The sequence below is a fragment of the Cyprinus carpio genome, chromosome B23, assembly GCF_018340385.1.
Source record: "Cyprinus carpio isolate SPL01 chromosome B23, ASM1834038v1, whole genome shotgun sequence".
Lineage (NCBI taxonomy): Eukaryota > Metazoa > Chordata > Actinopteri > Cypriniformes > Cyprinidae > Cyprinus > Cyprinus carpio.
Genome location: NC_056619.1, coordinates 8,736,925 through 8,760,698, shown reverse-complemented (window position 1 = coordinate 8,760,698; position 23,774 = coordinate 8,736,925). Strand labels below are relative to the sequence as shown.

General features: G+C 34.9%; 1 protein-coding gene across 7 annotated transcripts in view; it reads right to left on the bottom strand.

The window, feature by feature from the left end:
• Window positions 1-23,774, bottom strand: part of LOC109076873 (band 4.1-like protein 1) — a 60,032-nt gene that overhangs the window by 25,666 nt on the left and 10,592 nt on the right. For all 7 annotated transcript variants that reach the window (XM_042751095.1, XM_042751099.1, XM_042751094.1 and 4 more), the window contains exons 2-6: window positions 9,317-9,384; window positions 8,990-9,154; window positions 4,046-4,150; window positions 297-339; window positions 134-209 (exon numbers count right to left, since the gene is read on the bottom strand). In XM_042751095.1, coding sequence (XP_042607029.1) covers window positions 134-209; window positions 297-339; window positions 4,046-4,150; window positions 8,990-9,154; window positions 9,317-9,367 — 440 coding nt within the window. In that variant the 5' untranslated portion in view covers window positions 9,368-9,384. The remainder of the gene's footprint in view (window positions 1-133; window positions 210-296; window positions 340-4,045; window positions 4,151-8,989; window positions 9,155-9,316; window positions 9,385-23,774) is intronic.

Genomic DNA, 23,774 nt, shown 5'->3' with positions numbered 1-23,774 from the left:
ACCAGTGCCAGACAGTAAGATTGTATGACAAACTTATTTGTAGACATTCTTTATTTCTGCACTTATGTCTGGTGATGGTAGTGACAAAGAAATTAGACATTTCAGCTTTAAAACGTTTGAACAACGCACTCACCGTGTGATGTCTTCAATCAGCTGAGACGGATCGGGAGGATAGAATTTGACAGCAAAGGAGAAATGCCAGGGACCCACTAAAAACAATCAGACACAAACTCACTTTCATCAGATTCAAGCAACCAAGGTTAAAAAGCCCAAGTATCTTATTTTCCAACACTTACCGCGGATTTGTTTCTTGATTTCTTTCGAAGGATCCAGCCAATTCTAAAAGAGAGAACAAAAAATTCCTCTATCAGCCAGGACACATTGATAAGCAAATGCCGCAGTTTCAGCACTGTCTCCTCCACGGCAGGAGCAATCACCTCATACATATTCTGTAAAATGGTCAGTGCATTAATATTCTGCAGCCACAGGAGCACTAAAAGAGTAGATAAATGTCATCTCTGGCACACTGCACTCTTAAGGTCACTCAAAGCCTGGTGACACATGAAAACGTTTAATGCCAGCTCACCTCGGTCCAAAGGAGATGAAAAGCACTGATTTATTCACATCTCACAGTACCAGCTTTCCTAAATGACCACTGATACATGTAAAATATAGGAATGCGAGTGAAATTGTCTCAGAAATCACTTTCCTTTGCTGTACAGACAAGTCAAACCAAAGATATTTCCACTGAAAGCCTGGTTATTTTTATCTGCCCACCAGGCCTGCAAATGTCTTCATACTTTATTAACATATACATTGAAAAATGGCCCATTTCTGTTTCTGGACCTGTTACTGTCTTTACAAGTGTTTCTAACAAACCTTGAGCTCTCCGCAGGTCTCGCTTCCCATGCTTGACACATGTGGTTTTCAAACTGAAATCATTCATCTTTCAAACTGCAGTGTGATCAGATTTGTTGGCCCGGGAACAATCCCGCTGATCATAGCAGCAGGCAAAGGAGCCTCAGCTGGGAAAAAGAGCTAAGTGGAACTAGACTGGGACAGCCGTGGTGGTGCAAGCAGGGTCCTTATGGTTAAACTAGGACTGAGGAGATCCTCAGATGATTTCCATCAGTCAAACCCTGCCTCCAACAGTCCCAATCACAAGGACTCAGAGCCCCATTATCTCAACTCACTTATGTGTATTTCTATATAGAGAGGTCATGGTAGTGCATGGGAATAGATGGAAAACAAAAGGATGCTCTTGTTAACTGAGCAACATCCCTGTTTCCTACTAACAAATGAAGAAAACATAAGAATGATTTTGGATGTTTGCATTTAAAGTTAATCAAGTGAGCAATTGATAAATTAATCTAAAGCAGTTATCCTTATTTTGCAACATGGAAGTAATCTGTTTTCTTTGAACGTTTGAGACTTGATTTGTCAGCTCTCTAGGTAAATAGCTACAACAAAGTGCAGGAAAACGATAAAAATATATGCGCTACACACCAGTGCCTACAATTACGATAATAAATTAAAAACTTTTGTAGATGCTAAGGTCTGGAGACAAACTTTATGTTGGCTTGAAAATATGAAGTAGTTTAAAAGGCTTTACATTTAAAGATGTTAAAAAGTGAAAAGTGAAAGTGACATAACATACAGCCAAGTATGGTGGTGACCCATACTCAGAATTCGTGCTCTGCATTTAACCCATCCAAAGTGCACACACACAGCAGTGAACACACACCCGGAGCAGTAGTTAGACGTACTAAGAAGTAGTTAAATTTTTTTAAATAAACTTTTGTATATATAGATGGTTGTTTTGTAATCATGTTTTACCTACATGTTGATAGCATGCATTAAGAAAATGAACCATGGTTTTACTACAAATAAACCATATAGGAACTATAGTTAAACCAAGTTAACCACAAATAACCCAGATTTTTCAACACTAACTATACTCCATGGTACTTGTACTAAATCTGTAGTTATACAAATTACAATACACACACACACAAACATGGTTACTACAATTTTACTATAGTAAAATTATGGTTAATTTTCATAGGGGTCGACATGTTGCTAACTTGTATCTAACATATTTTAGCATGTTTCCAGCATATTGCTGGCATGTTTTAACATGATGCTAACATGTTTCAGCACATTGCTAGCATGTTTAGCAGTTTTGTTACAATGTATCTAGCATGTTAAAACATTTGCTAGCATGTTGTTCCTATTGTGTTTTTACAAATTGCTACCATGTAACATATTTAGTTTCTAATATATTTTATGCTGTTAAGTAAGGGATAATGTACATCCAGCCGGTTGTTATTGCAGAATAACCCCTGACAGGGTGATCAGGACCCCGACGCGAAGCAGATCCCACTTATTACATGGCTACTTGCCACATAATAAATAATTAGACACAAAATATTGATTTCAGTTGAAATATTTGACCGCAAAGCTTCCATGAACACAGCATTTGCAAGCAAGCGGCAAGTTCAAACTAGACGTACATTTAAGGGAAAGGGTGAGAGCAACTCTGCAATACCAGGATGACATAATTAAATAATTAATAATTGCTTACATTTATATAGCACTTTTCTGGGCACTCAAAGCGCTTTTTACATAGAGGGGGGTAATCTCCTCAACCATCACCAGTGTGCAGCATCCACCTGGATGATGCGACGGCAGCCATATTGCACCAGAACGCCCACCGCACACCAGCTTATTGGTGGAGAGGAGACAGAGTGATGAAGCCAATCAGTAGATATGGGGATGGTTAGGAGACCATGATGGTCAGAGGCCAAAGGGTGAATTTGGCCAGGAGTTATACCCCTACTCTTTTTCGAAGGACATCCTGGGAAGTGTACACCATTTTGAATCGAGTTAAAATATTTCATTAGTTAAACAAATGCAAAGCTTCCAGCAAGAAAAACTGTTCCTAGCAAGAGTACAGCGCCAACTTCAGTTACCCGGATGAGCCTGTGTTATCAGCTTTTACCAGTTGTTATGTACAGTTGTTATTGCAGAAAAACCCCTGACAATGCACAAAAAACCCCGAAAAAAAGCTCAGTAAAAAAAAGCAAATAGGAGTAAAAAAAAGCTTGTATGTTTTTCATACTTTTCTGGACCTTGACAGTTGACAGTGTAATTTATTTGGTAGTCTATGGGACAGTCACAAGCCTCCCGATTTTCATCCAAAATATCTTAAATTGTTTTCTGAAGACGAACAAATCTTTTACGGGTTTGGAACGACATGGGGGTAAGTGATTAATGACAAAATTTTCATTTTGGGGTGGAGTATCCCTTTAACACAAAAATGGCATTAAATAATGTATTGTGGGTATTTTCATTGACAAATGTAATTTTCGATTAATTAGATGAATTAATTACATTAAAAATTTTAATCGACTGACAGCCCTAGTTTTAACATGTCGCTAGCAAGTTTTAGCATGTTTTAACATGTTGCTTAGATGTTTCAGCACATTGCTAGCATGTTAACATTTTGCAAACATGAATCTACCATGTTTTAACATTTTGCTAACATGTTTTATTATGTTTAGCTGACATGAACATTACTAACATATTAGGTTGTTGACATGTTTTAACACATTGCTAATATGCGTTACAATTTTGCTGTTTTGAAATGTTTCTAGCATTATTTAACATAATGCAATGCTTAAACAAGTTGCTAGCATGTTTTAGCACTTTGCTAACATGTTTTTAGCATGTTTTGATACTTTTCTTAATAATTTTCTTGATGTTGCTAGCATTATTTAACATAGGCCTATTGCCACAATTTCCAGCATGTTTCTGACATAAGAAATACCAGTTTGCAATATCAAGCAGCATAGCAGCCTGTTTTTGTACAAGTAAAATAACTGGAAGCGAATGACACCAGAAGACTCGCACATTCAAGTTACACAAGGCTGGAATAATAAAAATAAAAAAGTCTCACCAATATGTGCTCTGTTAATTTAAAGCAATTATAGCAATTATATAAGAGAAATAGTACAATGGAATGACAAAACAGGTGAACTCTGACCTTTTGGCTCTCCGTGTCACTGAAGGTCAGGCCAAAGTAGTCCTTCTCCAAGAGGTTGAGATGTTCACAAACCAAATCCAGTAACACATGTCCTTTACAGAGTTTCTGTATAGATAGATGAACAAGTACAGAGAAAGAGCACAAGAGAAAAGAGATCGGTTTAGTGTTTGTCACTGCAGAAAATGCCACCCTTCGATTTTAATCCAAGTCAGATGTGTCTCTTATCCCTTCACTGGGACACAGTATCATTCCCTTGAGAATATGATGATACCTGGGTTTCCGTCATGTAATGCAAAGGTGTTTTTATGATTTTAAGACACGATTCAACATCATATTATCTGGCCAGGCTAACATTAACCAGTTAGAAGCTGATTAAATGCAATATTTGTAATGTTAAGGAGGCTCAAAAAGTCCCCAAATATGCTGTTAACAAGCATGATTTATGTTATAATGTAGTAAATCCATGTAGTTTCCATCCATTTGCTGGGTCAATGATATGGTGAACATTAGCATGTAAATCAAGTCAAATCAAATTTCCCCAAATCCGCATTGTTATGAAGCAGCTTTACAAGAAAATCATGATGTTGATGTTTATAATATCTTAATATCTTTGTGCCTTTCGAGCTCAGCAGATTAGAGCTGGACGATAATATAGTTTCTGTTTTTTCAAGAAATCAAGACTGAGATTTGATATAAAGTATATATCGCATAATGTGAGTGTACTTAGCGACAGTACAGCTTAAATTTTTGTAACAATAGAAACAATCAAGCAATTTAGATGTATATATATAACTTCTATATCCAACTTTATATAAAGAGCTGGGAGATAATATATAAAACAGTCTTAAAGATAAGAAATTGAAATAATGAAATCATCTGCCCTTTGTTACATTAAATGCTACAATGAACACTTACGTGCTGTTTCTAGAAAATCTCATTCTCATATTCTATATTCATATAATTTTCAGTCGTGGCTAAGCATCTGTGTGTCTTTCTGACCACACCCTGTCATTCTGCACAACAGAGTGGCATATGCAACATGCTTGAGACACTAGCTCTGGCTTTGCCTTTCTACAGAAACACTAAGCACTCGCTGCCCAGGGAGCCCGTTTCCCGCGGCGACATGGATACAGCACAGCTGTTTCCATGGCAACAGAAGTGGTAAGGTTTTATGTGTGTGAGACTGTGTGTGTGTCGCTTCCCTGGCCTCTCATTACTTAAGAGACTGTGTGTGTGTGTGTGTGTGTGTGTGTGTGTGTGTCGCTTCCCTGGCCTCTCATGACTGAAGCACAAGATTTTTTAAGAGGGAGAGAGAAAGAGAGAGTGGGTGTGCTACCATAAAAAGGCTTCTTAAGTTAGCCAGGGAGGCCCTCGATTACACCAGCACATTATATTTGTATGTAAAGGCAATTTCATAGTTTTTAGCTAACCTAATGCACTTCAAGGACTTAATTTTGATAGATCCCCGGGTGCAGAAATGTACTCCGAGTTCTGACTAACAATAGTACTGTCCTTGTTGCCATTTGTGATTTTAGGTTGTACAGTATGTTCACAACTTGCTTGTAATGAGAAGTGCTCTGCTGTGTTTATCTAGGGGATAGATTTTTAATATTGATGATGTGACATAAAATAATTAATGAAATGTTCACAGAGAGATCTCTTTTTGCCTTGTGATAAACTCAAGAATAAGCCATTGTTCCAGCGAAGACATCAGATTTTTAAAGGGACAGTTCACACATGCTCAACTCAACTTCCTTTCATCTGTGGAACAAAAAAGGAGATATTTAGCTACAGTTGTGCTCAAACTTATTCATAGTAAACATGAACAAAGAAGGATGTGGAAATAAGTCTGCATTGTTTATCCATTTGATATTTCATTCATTTTTTTTTTAAATCTAACATTTAATTGAAGTAAAAAAATAAAAAATAAAAAAGTGGAGGAAATTCACATTATGAAATAAATATGAGGAAACACAAAGGCCAAATTATCGTAATCATTCATCACAATAAGAAAAACCAAAGAATATATTTCTGAGCAAAAGATAGTTGAACTTTACAAATTAGAAAGTGGCTGTAAGAAAAGAGCTAGAGCAGTGAAAATTCCCATTTCCACCTTCAGGGCAATAATTAAAAATTTAAAATCAACAGAAAATGTTAGATTTTTATAAATCTTTTCAATAAAAGATCAAAAGGATAAATTAAACAAACAAATACCCAGATCCAACTATCACAACATTTACCAATTCATGAAACAGATTAATTTTCAGATCCTTCTTTGATCATATTTACCAAAGGTATGATCAATTTTGAGCACAACTATATTTGCATCAATTCAAAAACGTTTTTTTTTTTGTTCACTATACATTGAAAGTGAATGGGGACATGATAGAGGATAGACAATCTTTAAAAGGACAAAAAAGGCTGATGATTGTAGTAAATAAACTTCCTATCACAACTGTTACATTATATTAATATATTAAAGGGATAGTTTACCCAAAAATCTAATTCTGTCATTTTACTCACCCTCATGTTGTTCCAAACCTGTATGATTTTCTTTCTTGTGTGGAGTATAAAAGAATAGTGCCATTAACTTCTATTGTACATACAGAAAAAAACAAAGACATTTCTGAAATATCTTCCTTTATGTTCCACAGAAGAATGAAAGTCATACAGGATTAAAAATGTCATTCTTGAACTACACCTATACACACAAAACGGCATGTGTTGTAGCTTTCAAGTTGTTTTAATTAAGTAAAAATTCCTTCAGGTTTTTCATGAATAGTTCACAATGACTATGTTTTACAATTAAGTACAAATAAACAAAGTTAATAAGAAGAAAATAGCCTACAAACAACAAAAAAGCAGAAATTAAAACTAGGCAGAAAATCACAGCAGTAAAATAGTTTTTTAAGCCTAACTTTGTGTTGATTTTGATGGTTTATTATGGCTAGTTATTAAAGAAATTAACATGCAAACATGCACGTGAGTGTTCAAAAGCAGCTTCTTGTCATATTGTCACTATTTGTCCTTTGAAGTTTGATAAGTATAAATCTTTTTTATTATTATTATTATATGGAAAAGAGCAGCTTGGGCATTATACCTCCTTTTGTATTCTGTGGAGGAAATAAAGATTTAAAAAGCAAATTTTTTAAATCTGCGTGAACTTTAGCCAAGGTTGACAAACGCACAAGCCTGGCATACCCTCCTCTGAAAGGTGTTAGTATTATTTACTCCATGGGACCACTAATATGTCACCATTATAGATTTCCCATCCTCCTCCCCTTCAGCCAAACGTAGAAGACTGGAAGTATAGGCGGCCTTTGACCTTTAGATTGGACAGTCTGTCTCTCTCAGTAGGTGTTGCAGCATCAGTAATGGCAAAGGATGGGAGAAGCTACCAGAGAGCCACGAATAACACCCCAGAGAAGAGCCCTGTCTGAAAACACCCTGGAAATCCATCAGCCAGCAGACCCCTGGGGCACACAGGCAGACATGGCACTGATCTCAGAGCAGTATGTGGAGCTCCCTGGAGAGCTTCTAGTGTGGGAGTGCTTTTCACCTATCAATGAACACCCCCACCACATCAGCCCTCACTAGCATTCATATCCCATGTGCTGCAATTCCCAGAAGCACTGCGGCAGGCAACATGGAGCTGTGAAAATTCCAATGAGGGACTGAAATGTGAGGTTCAGGGATCAGAGGAACATCATTGGGATTTTTTGTTCGACACTATTCTAATATCTATGCATATTATTACTGTAAATCCAGCTGCTGGTTTGTATGTGTCAAACGTAATAGTTTAGTGTAGTCTTAATTTAGCACCATAAAATGCATTACATATTTGTTATTAAAGATAAAGTAAAAATACCCAACACCATTAATTAAAGTTTCGCACATATTCTCTTAAGTATGCGAGTGCTAAAACTGAGTTATTTCTATAAAAATTTGAGCGGATGAACTCAAAGAGGTGTCCCTGTGCAATTTTATGTTTAAAAATATTTTAGTAAATATAAACATATATATATTGTCATTTTGATGCAAATTAATTCTAATGATTAAATATGTTAAACTATATTAAGAAATTGTATTATGTCGAGTGGATTACTTCTAAATTATGCTTATCATTTCTTATGATTAAAAATAATTACACTTTTAAGAGAATACATCTCTGCAAATATATTACACCAAAAACAAAAAAAAAAAAAAAAGTAAAAATAAATAAATATTAATTACTCTAAAAAAATCTACCAAAAGGTATCAGAAAAATAATATAATTAATGTTTTTGAAAGAAATCTCTGGCTGCATTTATTTGGTCAAACGTACATAAAACCAGAAATATTGTTACAATTTAAAATGACTGTTTTCTATTTTAATATATTTTAACATTAAATATATCCCTGTGATGTAAAGCTGATTTTTCAGCATAATTACTTCAGTCTTCAGTGTCGCATGATCCTTCAGAAATCATTCTAATATGATGATTTTCTGCCAAAGAAACATTTCTTATTTTTGGAAATCATGATAAAAGTTTTTTTTCTTTCTTTTTTTCTTTTTCTTTTTTTGATAAAACAAGATATATTTTTTTTCAAATACACTCTCAGAAAAAAGGTACAAAGATGTACCTTTTAGCTTTTGTACCACAGATTGCCAATCCAGTGAAAAATGTATATTTTGTACCTTTTTTTTCTGAAATTGTAGAAATATTTTGTAACATTATATACAGTATTTCCTATATAATTTTTCAGCTACACTGTCTGGCTCTGCTGGAAAAATCTCAACTAATCTAGCTGTTTAAGCAGTCTGCAGGCATGTGGTTGACTTGACAAAGGAATACAGCACTACTGGAGAACAGAATGTGAAACCCTGAGAGCCCTCGAGGTCTGGGACCATGTTTCTACAGAACAACACAAATCAGTTTTAGCGCACGCCAGCAGCTACTGTACCTCCACCCCGGTCTCATAGGCAGATCCATCTAGCAGTGTGACTTTCACAGCTACTGTCTTTGGTCTTTTGGAGGATTTCTGCGGCGATCTAGACATCCTACTAGGTGTTTTCTCTGACGAATCATCCGTGTCTCTGTGTTCATCCGACATCTTTGAATCGTGATCCTGAATAGAAGTGATCAAAGTGTATAGTTTCAAAAAAAAAATGGTGAAGTGTTCAAAAGCAGTGCATGAAAGGATGTTTCATGAATGAATTTCAAATGATGGAAAGATAGTCAAACATATTGTAAGGCATAATATTTAATAAATGATAGATCCTAGGCTTACCGTGTAACCTCCGTCTGCTGTATTCTTTACGGCTGAACTTCTCTCTGACATAGCAATCACTTGTAGTCCTAAAGTAATAAAAAAGATTTGAACAAACTCATTAAACAGATTAAACTTTCCTCTTGCTTCACCATATTAATTTCACATTAACTTCTTTATAGGCCTAACAGGTCTAATGAACATATAAATGCTGTGTATTTGACTGCTGGCAACATATCGGAGCTACTTTTAAGTCTCTTAATTCACTTTGATAGCATTAAAGAGGTTTTTTATTCTTAAAGAATCTTTTACATTCCATAAAATATGCTACATGGGTTTGGAGCAACAAAAGGTAATTAAATTATTTTTAATTTAAATTTTTAGGTGAGCTGTCCCTTTAATATGATTCAATAGGTGAAGAACAAACAAACACTTCTGTTGGTTTATCTAATGAGCCGTGCTGCGATATGTTCATGAGATCTGTAGAGCAAACGTTTCATAATTAGTCACCAAATGGCCAGGACGGAGTCTGTTTGACTATTTCTTGAAGCTACTGAAGCTCCTGTGAAAGGACAGTGCAGGGAATGTGTTTATTGACATATGGTCATGAGAATCATCTAAAACATTACGTGTCTGCAGTATAATTAGCTAGTGATGATCTCATATTAATAAATTAACAATCTGTGTAAACAGATTCACTTTGAGTACAGTGAAAGCATTTTATTTATTGAATAAGCTATTTGTCTTTCTCCAAAATAGAAGTCTTTGTGATCTCTGTTAAATTAAGACAGATAGAAGACAGATGGATGTAGAAGCTGCACCTAAAAACAGTAAAACGCTTAAAACCTGCCTAAATATGCAATCCTTTTTTAGCAAATAAACTTCTCTGTGTTTAATGGTGTTTAGGTGTCGCAGCTTGACAGTTTGACTCCACTGTGAATATGCTAATCGCCTTCATTTCCATCTCATTCACTTGCACCACGCTGTGCTACTAAAAGCCCCAAACATCTCCCCCACAGAAATTCTCCAAATATCACTCGATATAAGCATCGCAGTTCAAACAAACAAACCTCCCCATTTGGCCATGCTCATTTTTATCGCTCGCTCTTTAAGTACTATCCGCAAATGTACCCGTGATTCAATCAGAAGACAAACAGCCAGTCCATTAAATGGCTAATCTATACATTTAACTCTGGTTGCTGACTTATCTCTTCTACCAATTAACCGGTTTTAACTGAAGCTCTGCATTTTGCCGTAATGGAGGACTTAATGCTTTAATTATTTCAGCTGAACTGTTACCGCCTTGAGGATTTGAGCTCTCTTGATGTACAGTATTTATTCATAGAATAGAGGACAAGAAATGATGGAGAAAAGATCAAGATCGTGAAACATCTCAAGTCAGATCTAAACAAACTGTCCATGTGAGCAAAACATACAAAACATAATTGATATTCAATGATAATAAATTCAAAAGATGATAACAAAACAACAAAACTACAATGTAAAAAAAAAAATTACTGTAAAAAATACGGTAGCAACATTTTGAGTTTTACGTTTTAACTTAAATTTAGTTGAATACCATAATTTCATTAACTAATATAATGTTAATATATCAACCTATTGAAGTACTGAAATCTGTTTTGTACCTTTGTAATACACTGATAATCACCAGATGCAGGTGGTGATGAGAAAGTCACATGATGAACCAAAGCCTATCACAAGCAGCTTTTAAACACTAACATATATAGAAAGTGCACAATGTCATTCACACAAATGCTAAAAACCATCACGGTAACACACATGAAACAACATTAGGTGTAACACACAACCCTAATATAAAGAAAGAAGAAACATAGTTATTTCAACAAAAAAAAAATGTAAAATTTGAAATGTATTGCAGTAATTACGGTCATTCACCGTATACAGTAGGGGAATTTACCATTAACCATATAACAGGTTTTTAGTGTAGTATTTTTACAGTCTTTTACCGTTAAATTCACGGCCATTTTTTACAGTGTAAGATACCGTTTAAAGAAATGTAAAGATGAAAACCCTGAAAGACTATATCTCTTTTAGATTTAATGCCAAACATTGATAAAATTCACTTTTATCATATTACACATTTAAAATTTACAGCGTTTTTTCACATCAAAATGGACCAAAAATATTGGCTATTTTAAAAATATTGGGACAAGCCTTTTGAAATGCTCCACCCACACTTCCTGTTTTAACAGCAAACATGGGTTAACGTATAACTGCACGCATCAAGCTATTTCAAATGGGCCAATACAGCTAATGTTACAATGAAATGAGCTTCACAAAATTAGTTTTAAAAAATATATATGAGCTTGTTTTGATAAAAATGGTAATTGCAATGTTTTATCTCATAATTCAGTTTTTTTTTTTCTTACATGGTGGGGGGTTCTGAATTGTGAGATAAGTTGCTTTTTTATATCGCAATTCAGTTTTTTTTTTTTTCAGAATGAGAAAAAAAGTTCAAATTGTGAGATATAAACTCAGAATTACAAGGAAAGAAGAAAGTCAGAAAAATAAGATATAAACTCTGAATTAGGAGTAAAAAGTCTGAATTATTAGATAAAAACATCACAATTATATTTACATTTATTTTTTTCTTCCGTGGCAGAAGCAAGCTATAGTTACATCTCATCTACTAAAAATGAGTAGAGCCGAATTAAATGGCAGCTACAGAAAGATATGAAGCACTAGAATAGTAACAGTCAGTTGCTTTTCCAGCTCCTTCTTTTTCAGTTAATGTGTGTTCAGATCAATATATTGATGAGGCCTTTTACTGGGCTAAGAAGGTCAGTTTATGGTCTAGAAATTAATTTATGTCTAGCCATTAAAGTTACCACAAATCAATGTTTGTATAAAAATAATTTAATGTTTTACTAAAATTATAATAATTATATTATAAAAGTATGACACATAATTTAAAAAATATATTAAAAAAACTATTTAAAAATGTATATAAGTGTATGTGTGTACACTGTTAGAAGTCTCAACACATAGAGGTTGAACCTTTGACATAAACTAAAGGCTCAGTAAAGCCTAAGGCTTAAAGAAACAAGCCTGTCTCTGCTGAAGACTCAGTCAACCCTGCAAACACTTTAATGTGTCCATAGCACAACATCCTGATGAAAACCACTAGAAATAATAATTAAACTAAATGAAATGGAGACTCATAGCTTAACATTATAATAGCATAATTCACCCAGAGCTAATGTAATGAAATGTGAGCCTTTTTTAAAAGTAGCTATGTAGTCCAAACACTCTGATTTCATTTCTGTTGCAGAAGACATATTAGAGGGACATCATCATTTCAAACTAAGAATTAAATTTACCAAATCTTGGATATAGGTTATTTGACTTGATGATCTGACTGAAATGTTATTTTTAATTTCTACACATCATCTCACCTCCACAATTGGAATTTCACAAAAGTTCAACACATTTTCCACTAAAAAAAAAATAAATAAAAAGTTCTGTGAAACAATTTTCGCTCAGAAGTTGCTAATAAATTTCACAAAAAAATTACAAGGAAATGGCACGGTACACATTGGATTGAATCAACTTTTAAAAAATCTCTTTTACAGTGTAATATGAATTTACCAGTCTCAGTTCTATTTGACACATTTTACCATGTTTAAATCTATTTATTACATTTTAAAAATGTCCAAAAATATATTTATTACTGGTACATATAAATGCTTTTTTTGACCAAAAGATGGCAGGCAGATTTGTTACACTTGCCCCGGGTCTCCGCTTGACTTATAATAATGAATAAAATGACTCTGATTCTGATTATGCATTCATTAAAAAGAAAAAGATAATGTATGCTCCTTCAGACATATGGGAAGCTTCAGAAGAAATACTAGACAGGTTTGAGGGGAGACAGGGGTGCAGTTCAGAGAACCAAGGAGTGAACACTTGCTTAAAAATGCCAACCAAATTATTGCTACCTAATAGGTGAGACTTTAATTCCTCTGTATAATTACATCTTCCTTGTAAACAGATGACGGATAATGTGGCATTAGTAACCATAGTGTTGAAAAGCCAAGATTAACATTCTACATCCAGATGCTTGCATTGGGATTTAACGCTGTTGAGTTTCGAACCACACGCATGCCAATTTGCACTACAACAAACATATCTGAGGAGATTAAAAAGACCAATAACTAAACACTTCAGAAGATGACACTGTGTGGATGTATATAAGTGCTAAAAAACTCCCAGTGAGAAATATTCAGGAAACTGCAGCTCTTGAAAAGAGCACAGGATGAATAGCAGAACATCTGGCCCACCGTCCCTTGTTCCTAACATTCAGAGAGCTACAGATCCTCCTCGGCTCAAATGCTACACAAACGCCGACACATCTTGACTGTAATGGGTCTCTTTTGAGTTCCTACTCCTGGGACAGTTCCGGGAAAAATCAACCTATTGTAAAGCGCCATCTGAGATCTTTAAATACTTCAGTTCAAAGAATATAACACAATTGTGATATGCAGCCTTTTTGATGATAGGGTTAGCATATTATACTGATTTGACTACCATTATTCTGAGATAAAGACGTACTTTATCAAGGGTATGACACTCGCGGTAGGTTCACACAAAGTTCAATAAAGAAATGCCAACTGTGCTTTTTTCCAAGTATGTGTTCTTTAACATCTCCCGGAAGTCAATTAACCTTAACCTTTTCCTAACTGTAACCTAGCTCTAGCATCAAAAGAAATAATAACGGTTCATAAGAATGTTATCTGAGTCTTAAAGAGACAGTTCACACAAAAATGTAAATCCTGTCATATTTTCGCTGATACAATGAAAGGTCAAAAACAGTTTCTTCAAAAGTTACACTGAAGAAATAAAGTCATAGATGTTTGGAACAACATGAGGATAAGTAAATGATGAAAAACCTATCAGCTTGGTGTGAACTATCCTTTAGCCCCAGACCAAGGCCTTCAGCAAGCTTTAGGAAGCCAGACTTCTGACTATCGTCTGTTTTAGGTGCAGCTAATTTTGGGCCAAGAACCGCCCACTCAGACAGGAATAGATTATCCGACTGAGACAAGAAAAAAACAATCACAGTTTGTTTTGTTTTAATGTGCGTGTTTAAGATTTCTTCGAAAATTGCCGATAACACATTAGCAGTCTGGTGTGGGAAAAACTTGTTAAAATAATTTCGCAGCAGTGTCCACACGTGACCAGCTATACACAAAATAAATTAGTTGAATTTGTAATCAGAATTAATAATATATACATCCAAAATTAAAAAAAAAAAAAGTAATTACTTTACAGATTACTTTGAATATACAATTCTACTCAGTTTACTTGCCACCTAAGAGCTTCAAGCTAAAACCTGTAGGTCACACTTTATTTTAAGGTCCAATTCTTGCTTTTCACAAACTATTAACTACGACTTTTGCCTCAATAAATTCTTAATTTGCTACTTATTAATAGTTAGTAAGGTAGTAGTTAAATTTAGGTATTGAGTAGGATTTGGGATGTAGAATATGGTCATGCAGAATATACAGTATGCTTTATTAGTACTAATAAACTAAAAACTTTAAAACTCATTCTATTTTAATAACAATCACAAAAGAATCAAATAAAGCACATTTTGTTACCTTTTTAAACTTGGAAGGGTTCAATTTAAGCAGATGATTTTACTATCGCTGTCATCTTCAGAGTGCATTTCCCCATTATATTCAGCATCTGGCTCATATTCCCGATTTCAAACATATTCTCAAAACTATAATTTTTAATGATTCAAAAACATTTTGCTCTCTATTCACGACGTCCACCATCAAATGACAGTGAATCTTATATTTCACTGCATACAGTAATTGCTCTGCATTAAAGCCATTCAAGCCAGTTCAATTTTTGCATATGATATTGTTTGTTTTATGCCTGTGATAATTACAGTACAAATGAAAATCACGTCACCATTGTGTTTCAAGCAGTGCCACTTTGAAGAAAAAGGTCCATTGCACATATTGAGTCATCAGACATTTAATTATTGTTGTGCAGGAATAATATACTTACACTATTACTGTACATAGCCTACCTCAGGTTGCTAGCGACCCTATACACCCTTAATAAACATTGAAAAATATTTCACTGACTATATATATTCACCATATATACCCTTATAATTCCAAGGCGACGAGATAAAATGCATTGCTTTGTCAGAGATCAGGCCTCTCAGTTAATTAAATAACATGCAGGAGATTTGTTTCTCTAATGTCATCTGCTTCACCCCCTGATCGTTATACATGAATGATTGTTCTGGTCAATACACACCTAATCAGCTGGCCGGGAGACATAATGAGGAATCCGACATGGGGCGGTTCTGCTCCTGTCTTTTTTTTTTTTCTTGTTTAGATGTTTCTCCTCAAGAAGTTTGCTCATATGCTTGTTAGAGTGTTAAAATTTGCACCATTAATGATGTTGTTTAGATCAATGGCATTTTAGATTTTTGTAAACTTAAAAAACAAGGTTTTTTAACAAGTGTTGCAAGACTGTACAGTAAATTATTTAGCCGATGGATCATCAGTGAATCACTTTGAAACTAATGGCAGTGGAATTTGTTTATGCTTAAAATATGCTTGCGTCATTTGTCTCATCTTTTGAATTATATCATCGTATGTGTCTAATTCACACAACTTTTGTGAATAATTTCAAATCTATATTACACTTTTTCCATCCAATTCACAAAATGTCAGAGCCAATCATAGCATATACAGTAACTCGTAAGCTGGGACATGTTGGAAAGTAGACTGATAAGCTACATTTATTTCTAATATGGAATTAAAAGCATAGTTCACCTAAAAAGAAAACTTCTGTCATCATTTATCTTACCCTCATGTCCTCCCAAACCCACATTACTTTCTTTAAACATGTGCTCTATTAAGGAATTCAATCTATCATACAAGACTTCAGTTTTTAAGCGGCTTGTCCTCCTGTCAGATGTGTTGTTTAATGCATTTCAGACTCGTTTTCATCAGCACACAGCTTGCATCATACAGTTGTACATTTTGAAAAAATGCAAAGTGAATCTTTGTTAAAATTCAGACTTGACTAAATTAGTGCCAGGCTGTGCATTCATGTCAAGCAGATGAAGCACAATAGAATGGAAGTGCAATAATTCTGACTAAAATATAACCTTTTGTTAAAATATACTGTATCCATAAGCAGAGGCATGTCAAATATCTTCACCAAAGAAGTTTTGTAGCTGGTTACAGTTGTAAAGTACTTTTTCAGTAAAGTGCAGTTTATTATACAATAAAAAATAGCTATTTTTTTCTTTTATCGAAAACATATTGAACCGTAACTTTAAAACCAAAGTTCATACAGAATCATTTTTGTGAAACCTCTATAATATACATATATATTTATTATACAGTTGCACCCTACATTTTTATTTTCATGGAAATAGAGCAGCGTTAACATTCTGCTAAACATCTCCTTTTGACATTTTGAGGAACTGTTATTTGTTCATTTCTCAATCATCATTTTATTGCATTGCATTAAAAAAGCTAAAGAGCTTTAATTATGAAAATACACATTTAAATGTCATCATTTATAAGATTTTATTGGGTGATATAGTGTTATATTATTACAACGATCTCACTGATTTACATTACAAGCTACTAGAATTACATCTTACTTTTTGGCCATATACAGGTCCTTCTCAAAAAATTAGCATATTGTGAAAAAGTTCATTATTTTCCATAATGTAATGATAAAAATTTAACTTTCATATATTTTAGATTCATTGCACACCAACTGAAATATTTCAGGTCTTTTATTGTTTTTAATACTGATGATTTTGGCATACAGCTCATGAAAACCCAAAATTCCTATCTCAAAAAATTAGCATATCATGAAAAGGTTCTCTAAACGAGCTATTAACCTAATCATCTGAATCAACTAATTAACTCTAAACACCTGCAAAAGATTCCTGAGGCTTTTAAAAACTGCTTCATTACTCAAAACCGCAATCATGGGTAAGACTGCCAACCTGACTGCTGTCCAGACGGCCATCATTGACACCCTCAAGCGAGAGGGTAAGACACAGAAAGAAATTTCTGAACGAATAGGCTGTTCCCAGAGTGCTGTATCAAGGCACCTCAGTGGGAAGTCTGTGGGAAGGAAAAAGTGTGGCAAAAAAACGCTGCATAACGAGAAGAGGTGACCGGACCCTGAGGAAGATTGTGGAGAAGGACCGAATCCAGACCTTGGGGGACCTGCGGAAGCAGTGGACTGAGTCTGGAGTAGAAACATCCAGAGCCACCGTGCACAGGCGTGTGCTTTTGAACCAGAAACAGCGGCAGAAGCGCCTGACCTGGGCTACAGAGAAGCAGCACTGGACTGTTGCTCAGTGATCCAAAGTACTTTTTTCGGATGAAAGCAAATTTTGCATGTCATTCGGAAATCAAGGTGCCAGAGTCTGGAGGAAGACCAGTGTCAAGTACTCACAGTCAGTGATGGTCTGGGGTGCCATGTCAGCTGCTGGTGTTGGTCCACTGTGTTTTATCAAGGGCAGGGTCAATGCAGCTAGCTATCAGGAGATTTTGGAGCACTTCATGCTTCCATCTGCTGAAAAGCTTTATGGAGATGAAGATTTCGTTTTTTCAGCACGACCTGGCACCTGCTCACAGTGCCAAAACCACTGGTAAATGGTTTACTGACCATGGTATTACTGTGCTCAATTGGCCTGCCAACTCTCCTGACCTGAACCCCATAGAGAATCTGTGGGATATTGTGAAGAGAAAGTTGAGAGACGCAAGACCCAACACTCTGGATGAGCTTAAGGCCGCTATCGAAGCATCCTGGGCCTCCATAACACCCTCAGCAGTGCCACAGGCTGATTGCCTCCATGCCACGCCGCATTGAAGCAGTCATTTCTGCAAAAGGATTCCCGACCAAGTATTGAGTGCATAACTGAACATAATTATTTGAAGGTTGACTTTTTTTGTATTAAAAACACTTTTCTTTTATTGGTCGGATGAAATATGATAATTTTTTAGGAATTTTGGGTTTTCATGAGCTGTATGCCAAAATCATCAGTATTAAAACAAATAAAAGACCTGAAATATTTCAGTTGGTGTGCAACGAATCTAAAATATATTAAAGTTTAATTTTTATCATTACATTATGGAAAATAATGAACTTTTTCACAATATGCTAATTTTTTGAGAAGGACCTGTACTGTAAAAATCAGCAACTGCATTAATTTGTAAGCTTCATATTCTCCTATATCATACAATATGAGGAATAAATGTATTGAAGACTTGAAATATAGTGCATAAGACATAAGGACTGCTTTGCACCCTACCTTTTCATTTTCATGGCATGGAAAAGAGCAGCGTTAACATTCTGCATTGTGTTCCACAGTAGAAAGCAGATTTGTAATAACATTTTATGGGATGAACCAAACATTTAAAACAAGTGATATTTTGAAAACATCAACTCTAAAATTAAAAGTTAAATAATTAATTGCCTGATGCTCTTAATGAACAGCAGTGATTAGATGCACACTTTGACCTTTGTGTAGTAGCTTTCATGTGAAGTGGTTCCTCCGACTAAAGCGCTCACCATGATCAAAACAGCATTTGACACAGACGATGATGGATAATTAAAATGCCCAAACAGAGATCAAGCAGCCTTATCGTGTTGCACTCGGAATTAAATCTGATCAGCAACTATAATGTTGTTTGTACATGTAACCATGTCTTTGTTTATAATCAAGTCAGAGGTCGAGTTTGATCAGGGATAATCCCAACTGCTCAGTGATGCTGTAGAAGATGACTTGGACTCTTATAATATCAGATAACTAGAGTGTGTGTGTTTTGTGTGTTTGCTCAGATGTAGTCAAAACTAAAAAAATGCTGCAAAATATCTATGCAGTGATCATGAGATAATTGAGAGCCGAAATTATGGAACAAGACTGCCTGAAGATGGCATTTTCTAGATTTCCCAGTTCTGCCATGATGCACATTGGGAGCGCAGTAGTGAGCTGGCACCGCCCCAGGCCATATGGACATATGGAGACGTGAACCTGATGTAACCAGTGACAAGCCGTACACTTTTATCAGTCGCATGGTGCTATTAGAACTGCAACCTTCATGTGCTGAAGCATAACAAACAACTCAGGAAAAGGAATTTGTTAAATAGTACATATATTTAGCAGACCTTTGTTGCATTTTCTGTGATGATTTAGAGGGGAAAATATGAAGAATTCTGTGGAAAGAACCGTAACCCTATAAAGCCTACTCTATCAGGCCCGAAAATGATCAATATGAACAAAATCTACTCCGACAACTTTTATTCCTTTTCACACAAAGAATGATTTACAGGTAGAGTTTTGATTTACAAAGGCAAATTTTCACACAATTGCTTGCAGAATATTATGTTATGACTTCAAAACCATTTTAACATCCTGCACGATTTGAAAACTGATACTTTTGAACGTTGTCGTCACTTACACAGCTTCATATGCATGAGTTTTCTGACTCAGTAGGTTTGCTCGTTAGCTTACGCGATACGGCATTCCACTTGAGAGATGAAGAGCTCCGGTATGAACCCCGTGAAACTACTGTTTGACAAAACAGCTCAAATCTGTAAAAGGATATTAAAACAGCACTGCTTTTTATATCACTTTTGCATTTGTTTACACTATCGGGTAGGTTTAGGGTTGGGTTTGGTGTAGGGGATATTTCCAAAACAAAAGAGCATTAACTTTTAGTGACACTCCTCAGATTTTTGAATTCTTAACAGCCGCAATACATACCTCAAGCAGTGTTATAAAAACACAGGAATACGTGCCTGTACCAACGTAATAAAAACGTGCCACGTATTAATCGTGTGTTTTAGCGCCACTCTCTGGGCATTTCACTTTGAAACTTACGTAAAATGTGCAGTAAAGTACATTATAACGGTGTTGCAGAAATGTATTTAGAGACACATGTTTCCAATGTGCCTGGGTTTGAACATATTGTTATTCAGTTTATGCCTCTGAATAAAACTAGGGTATTTTTTTGCTTCTCAAGTATATGCTTCATATTCTATACTAGGGTTAATATGGAAATGTGAATTGAACTTCACTCATATTGCTAGCTGAAAGCAAAATCTGAAATATTTATTAAACACACAAAGACCAAGGAATGTGTGGATTTCATAAATTATTTCATGAATGAAAGTTTTGGATTCTGCAGAAAAGGGTAGCTTTCTGATGGGTAAAGCAAAAAGGTGGACAGCATGGTAAATGCAGTTGCTATTGATAGCTGCGTTATTACGCTCAAGGACAACCAAATAATCCTAAAGCATGTATTGTATTCTATGTCAAAAAATTTTAAGGCAGACAGAGTTTAAAATTAATGTCCTGCTCTGATTTTCCATCTAACAATCCATAACAATCCCCCAGCTATACACTTTCATTTGTAAAGTGAAGTATATATACTGCCATCTGTATAGTCATGCCCTATACCCCTACACTAACACCACTCACAGTTTTTTAATAAAATGTAAAAATTTTGTTTTATTGACATACTGTTAGATAAGCACAGCTGCTACATCTCTTTAATAGGCTGACATGTTATCATAAGGTTGAAAATGGGGCAGGCAGGTTTTTAAGGGTGTTTTTTTTTTTTTTTTTTTTGCTCTCTTGCCAGTGTCAACTGGGAATACAAATGTCTTCTTCACCCAAAACATTTAAAATGTCAAAATGCTCACAAAATGATTGCAAAATGGCAAGCTAATTTCTCTGCATTGGCAATTATCTTTCTCTTCCAATTTCTGTAAGGCCAAATCGACATCTAAGTTCCAATTGTGTATTAACAGGATCATAAGGGGACAAAAGCTGGATCCAAACCTCTGCTTACTACGTCATCTTCTACCACATGCTACCACTGCTTACTGTGCTTCTATTATTTTTATCCTGTCACTTGCCATTTCACAATTAGCCTATCTCTTTATGTGCTAACTTGAAAAGTGTATTTAAAGCTAAAATTAAAAAAAAAATCTTATTTTTAACTAAGACACCATTCTTGTACATAACACTCATTAAAATCAAGCACTAAACCCTTTTTATAGCAGCCATTTGGAGTATAGTTCAGGATGCCAGCCTGCTTAGATAAATGCCCCCAAAGCCAGCAAAATGATGGGGAATAATTTCCTGCAAAATGACGGCCCTACTGTGCCATTTGTCATCGAGTATCTTCCCCTTCATTCTCTCCCTGCAGCCTTGCTGTTGGAAAATGGATCTACACTTGGCGACCAGTTCTCCGTAGCTCCAAGCACAATCACTCATCTGTAGTACAATCTGCTAAAGAAATCCATCATTTATGGCAGAATGCATGCTAGCAGAAGAAAGGCACAGGGCAGAGGCTCTAGTAACTCAAGACAAACATGTCAACAGTTCACACAAAATGATTTCAGGGAAATGACAAAATGTGCATGAGAAAAAAAAAGCAATGAGGGAAAGCCTCTCCATATTTTCTCATGCATGAAGACAGGAGCTATGGTCCATAACTTGGCAAGCTGTCTACTGCCTCCGTACACAGTATCCTAGGTTGCATCCAAACAACAATGGAAGCTCATTAGGGACTGATTCTGAATGTGTGTGTGTGTCAATGATTAATTTTAGTAAAGGAGAAACAACTGAGATGATGAAATACTTTAAAGCAGTGGTCCTCAACCTTTTTGACTTGTAGACCCCATATTTTCCAACACAAAAAAAATATTTCTTCTGGTATTTGTACAATGTTCTTTGTTTTGAAACTTTTTAGTGAAAAGAAACCAGGTGTGCTGATATACTAAATAAAATCTGATATGTTCTTCAATAAATTGAAATTGAAAACAGTAATTATTAAGGGGAGAGGAAGAAAAATAATTTCAGTCCACATTCTTGTATTTTTTTTTTACATCAGTTTTTTTTATGGTTCATACATAATATGGAAAAAAATAACATAATAAACAAGGATTAATTTTATTTCTTTTTTTTTTTTTTTTTTTTTTACTTTTTATTCAGAGGCCCAAAATGAGCAAAAAAATATACAATATGATACAGTTGCTGTACCTATACAGTTAACATTTTTCAAAAATTAAGTAAAAATATTTCTCAGTTTTGATCATATTGATAATTTAGAGGCATTAGAAATTATATATTGGGGTAAAGGCATTTTTACCCGAAAATGAAAAATCTACAAATACACTTTCATGTCATTCCAAACTTGTATGACTTTCATAGAATTCAAAAGAAGAAGATTAGTAGAATATCCTAGATGCTCTTACAATGAAAGTGAATGGTGACCAACTGTCCCAGTTCCCTCCCACCTTCATTTATTTTTTAGGTAACACATTATTTTAAGGTGTCCTTGTTACACGTAACATACTATTATAATAACAACAAATTACACATAATTACATGTAAGTAACCCTAAACCAAATCCTAATTCTAACCCTAACCATATAGTAAGTACATGCAGTTAATTAATATTACTCAATACTTAAATGTATAATTACGCTATAACAAGGACACCTTAAAATAAAGTGTAACCATTTTTTTATGTATCATCTTTTACAATGAAGAAAGTAATAACATTTTGGAACAACATGACTGTGAGTAAATGATAACTGACTTCCTTTTTGGGTGAATTACTCCTTTAATTTGCATAAATATTCATAGTATACATAGATTATTACTGATCATTTTCAGTATTGCATGAATTGTATTTATAATCATCATTTATCTCAAACTGTCCTATTCTCCAGCTTTGATTTTTTTTTTTTATATGAGCTTGTTGCATTACATTGCATTATCTCTACAAATGACAAATATGATACTATGGACAAGAGAAAGCAACATAATTATTTCGACTACATTTTGGATCAGACGTGCAATCTGGGTTATATGAAGCGATGGGAACACTTTTTGTAAGCAAAAAAAAAAAAAAAAAAAAAAAAAAAAAAAAAAAAAGGACTTTATTCAAAAATAACGACTTTATGCTGCGTATGCTCTTCTGTGTCATCCGCGCCACAAGGATGCGATGTTTTCTTTCAAATCAAAGCTAAATACACGTAGAAACAGCGCATCCTTGAGGCGCGGATGATACAGAAGAGCATACACAGCATACGGTGATATGAAGAGACACAGAGGAGACTGTTGACAAAGGAATTGTTGAATAAAGTCATTATTTTTGTTTTCTTCACTTCCAGAAAGTGTTTCCGTCGCTTCATATAACCCAGATTGCACGTCTGATGGCAGATGTAGAATTCTGATGACGACTTTCATACCTTTTATGGACCTTGACACTGTTATTTATTTGGCAGTCGATGGGACAGTCACAGGCCTCCAGGTTTTCATCCAAAATATCTTAAATTGTGTTCTGAAGACGAACAAAGCTTTTACAGGTTTGGAACGACATGGGGGTAAGTGATTAATGACAAAATTTTCATTTTG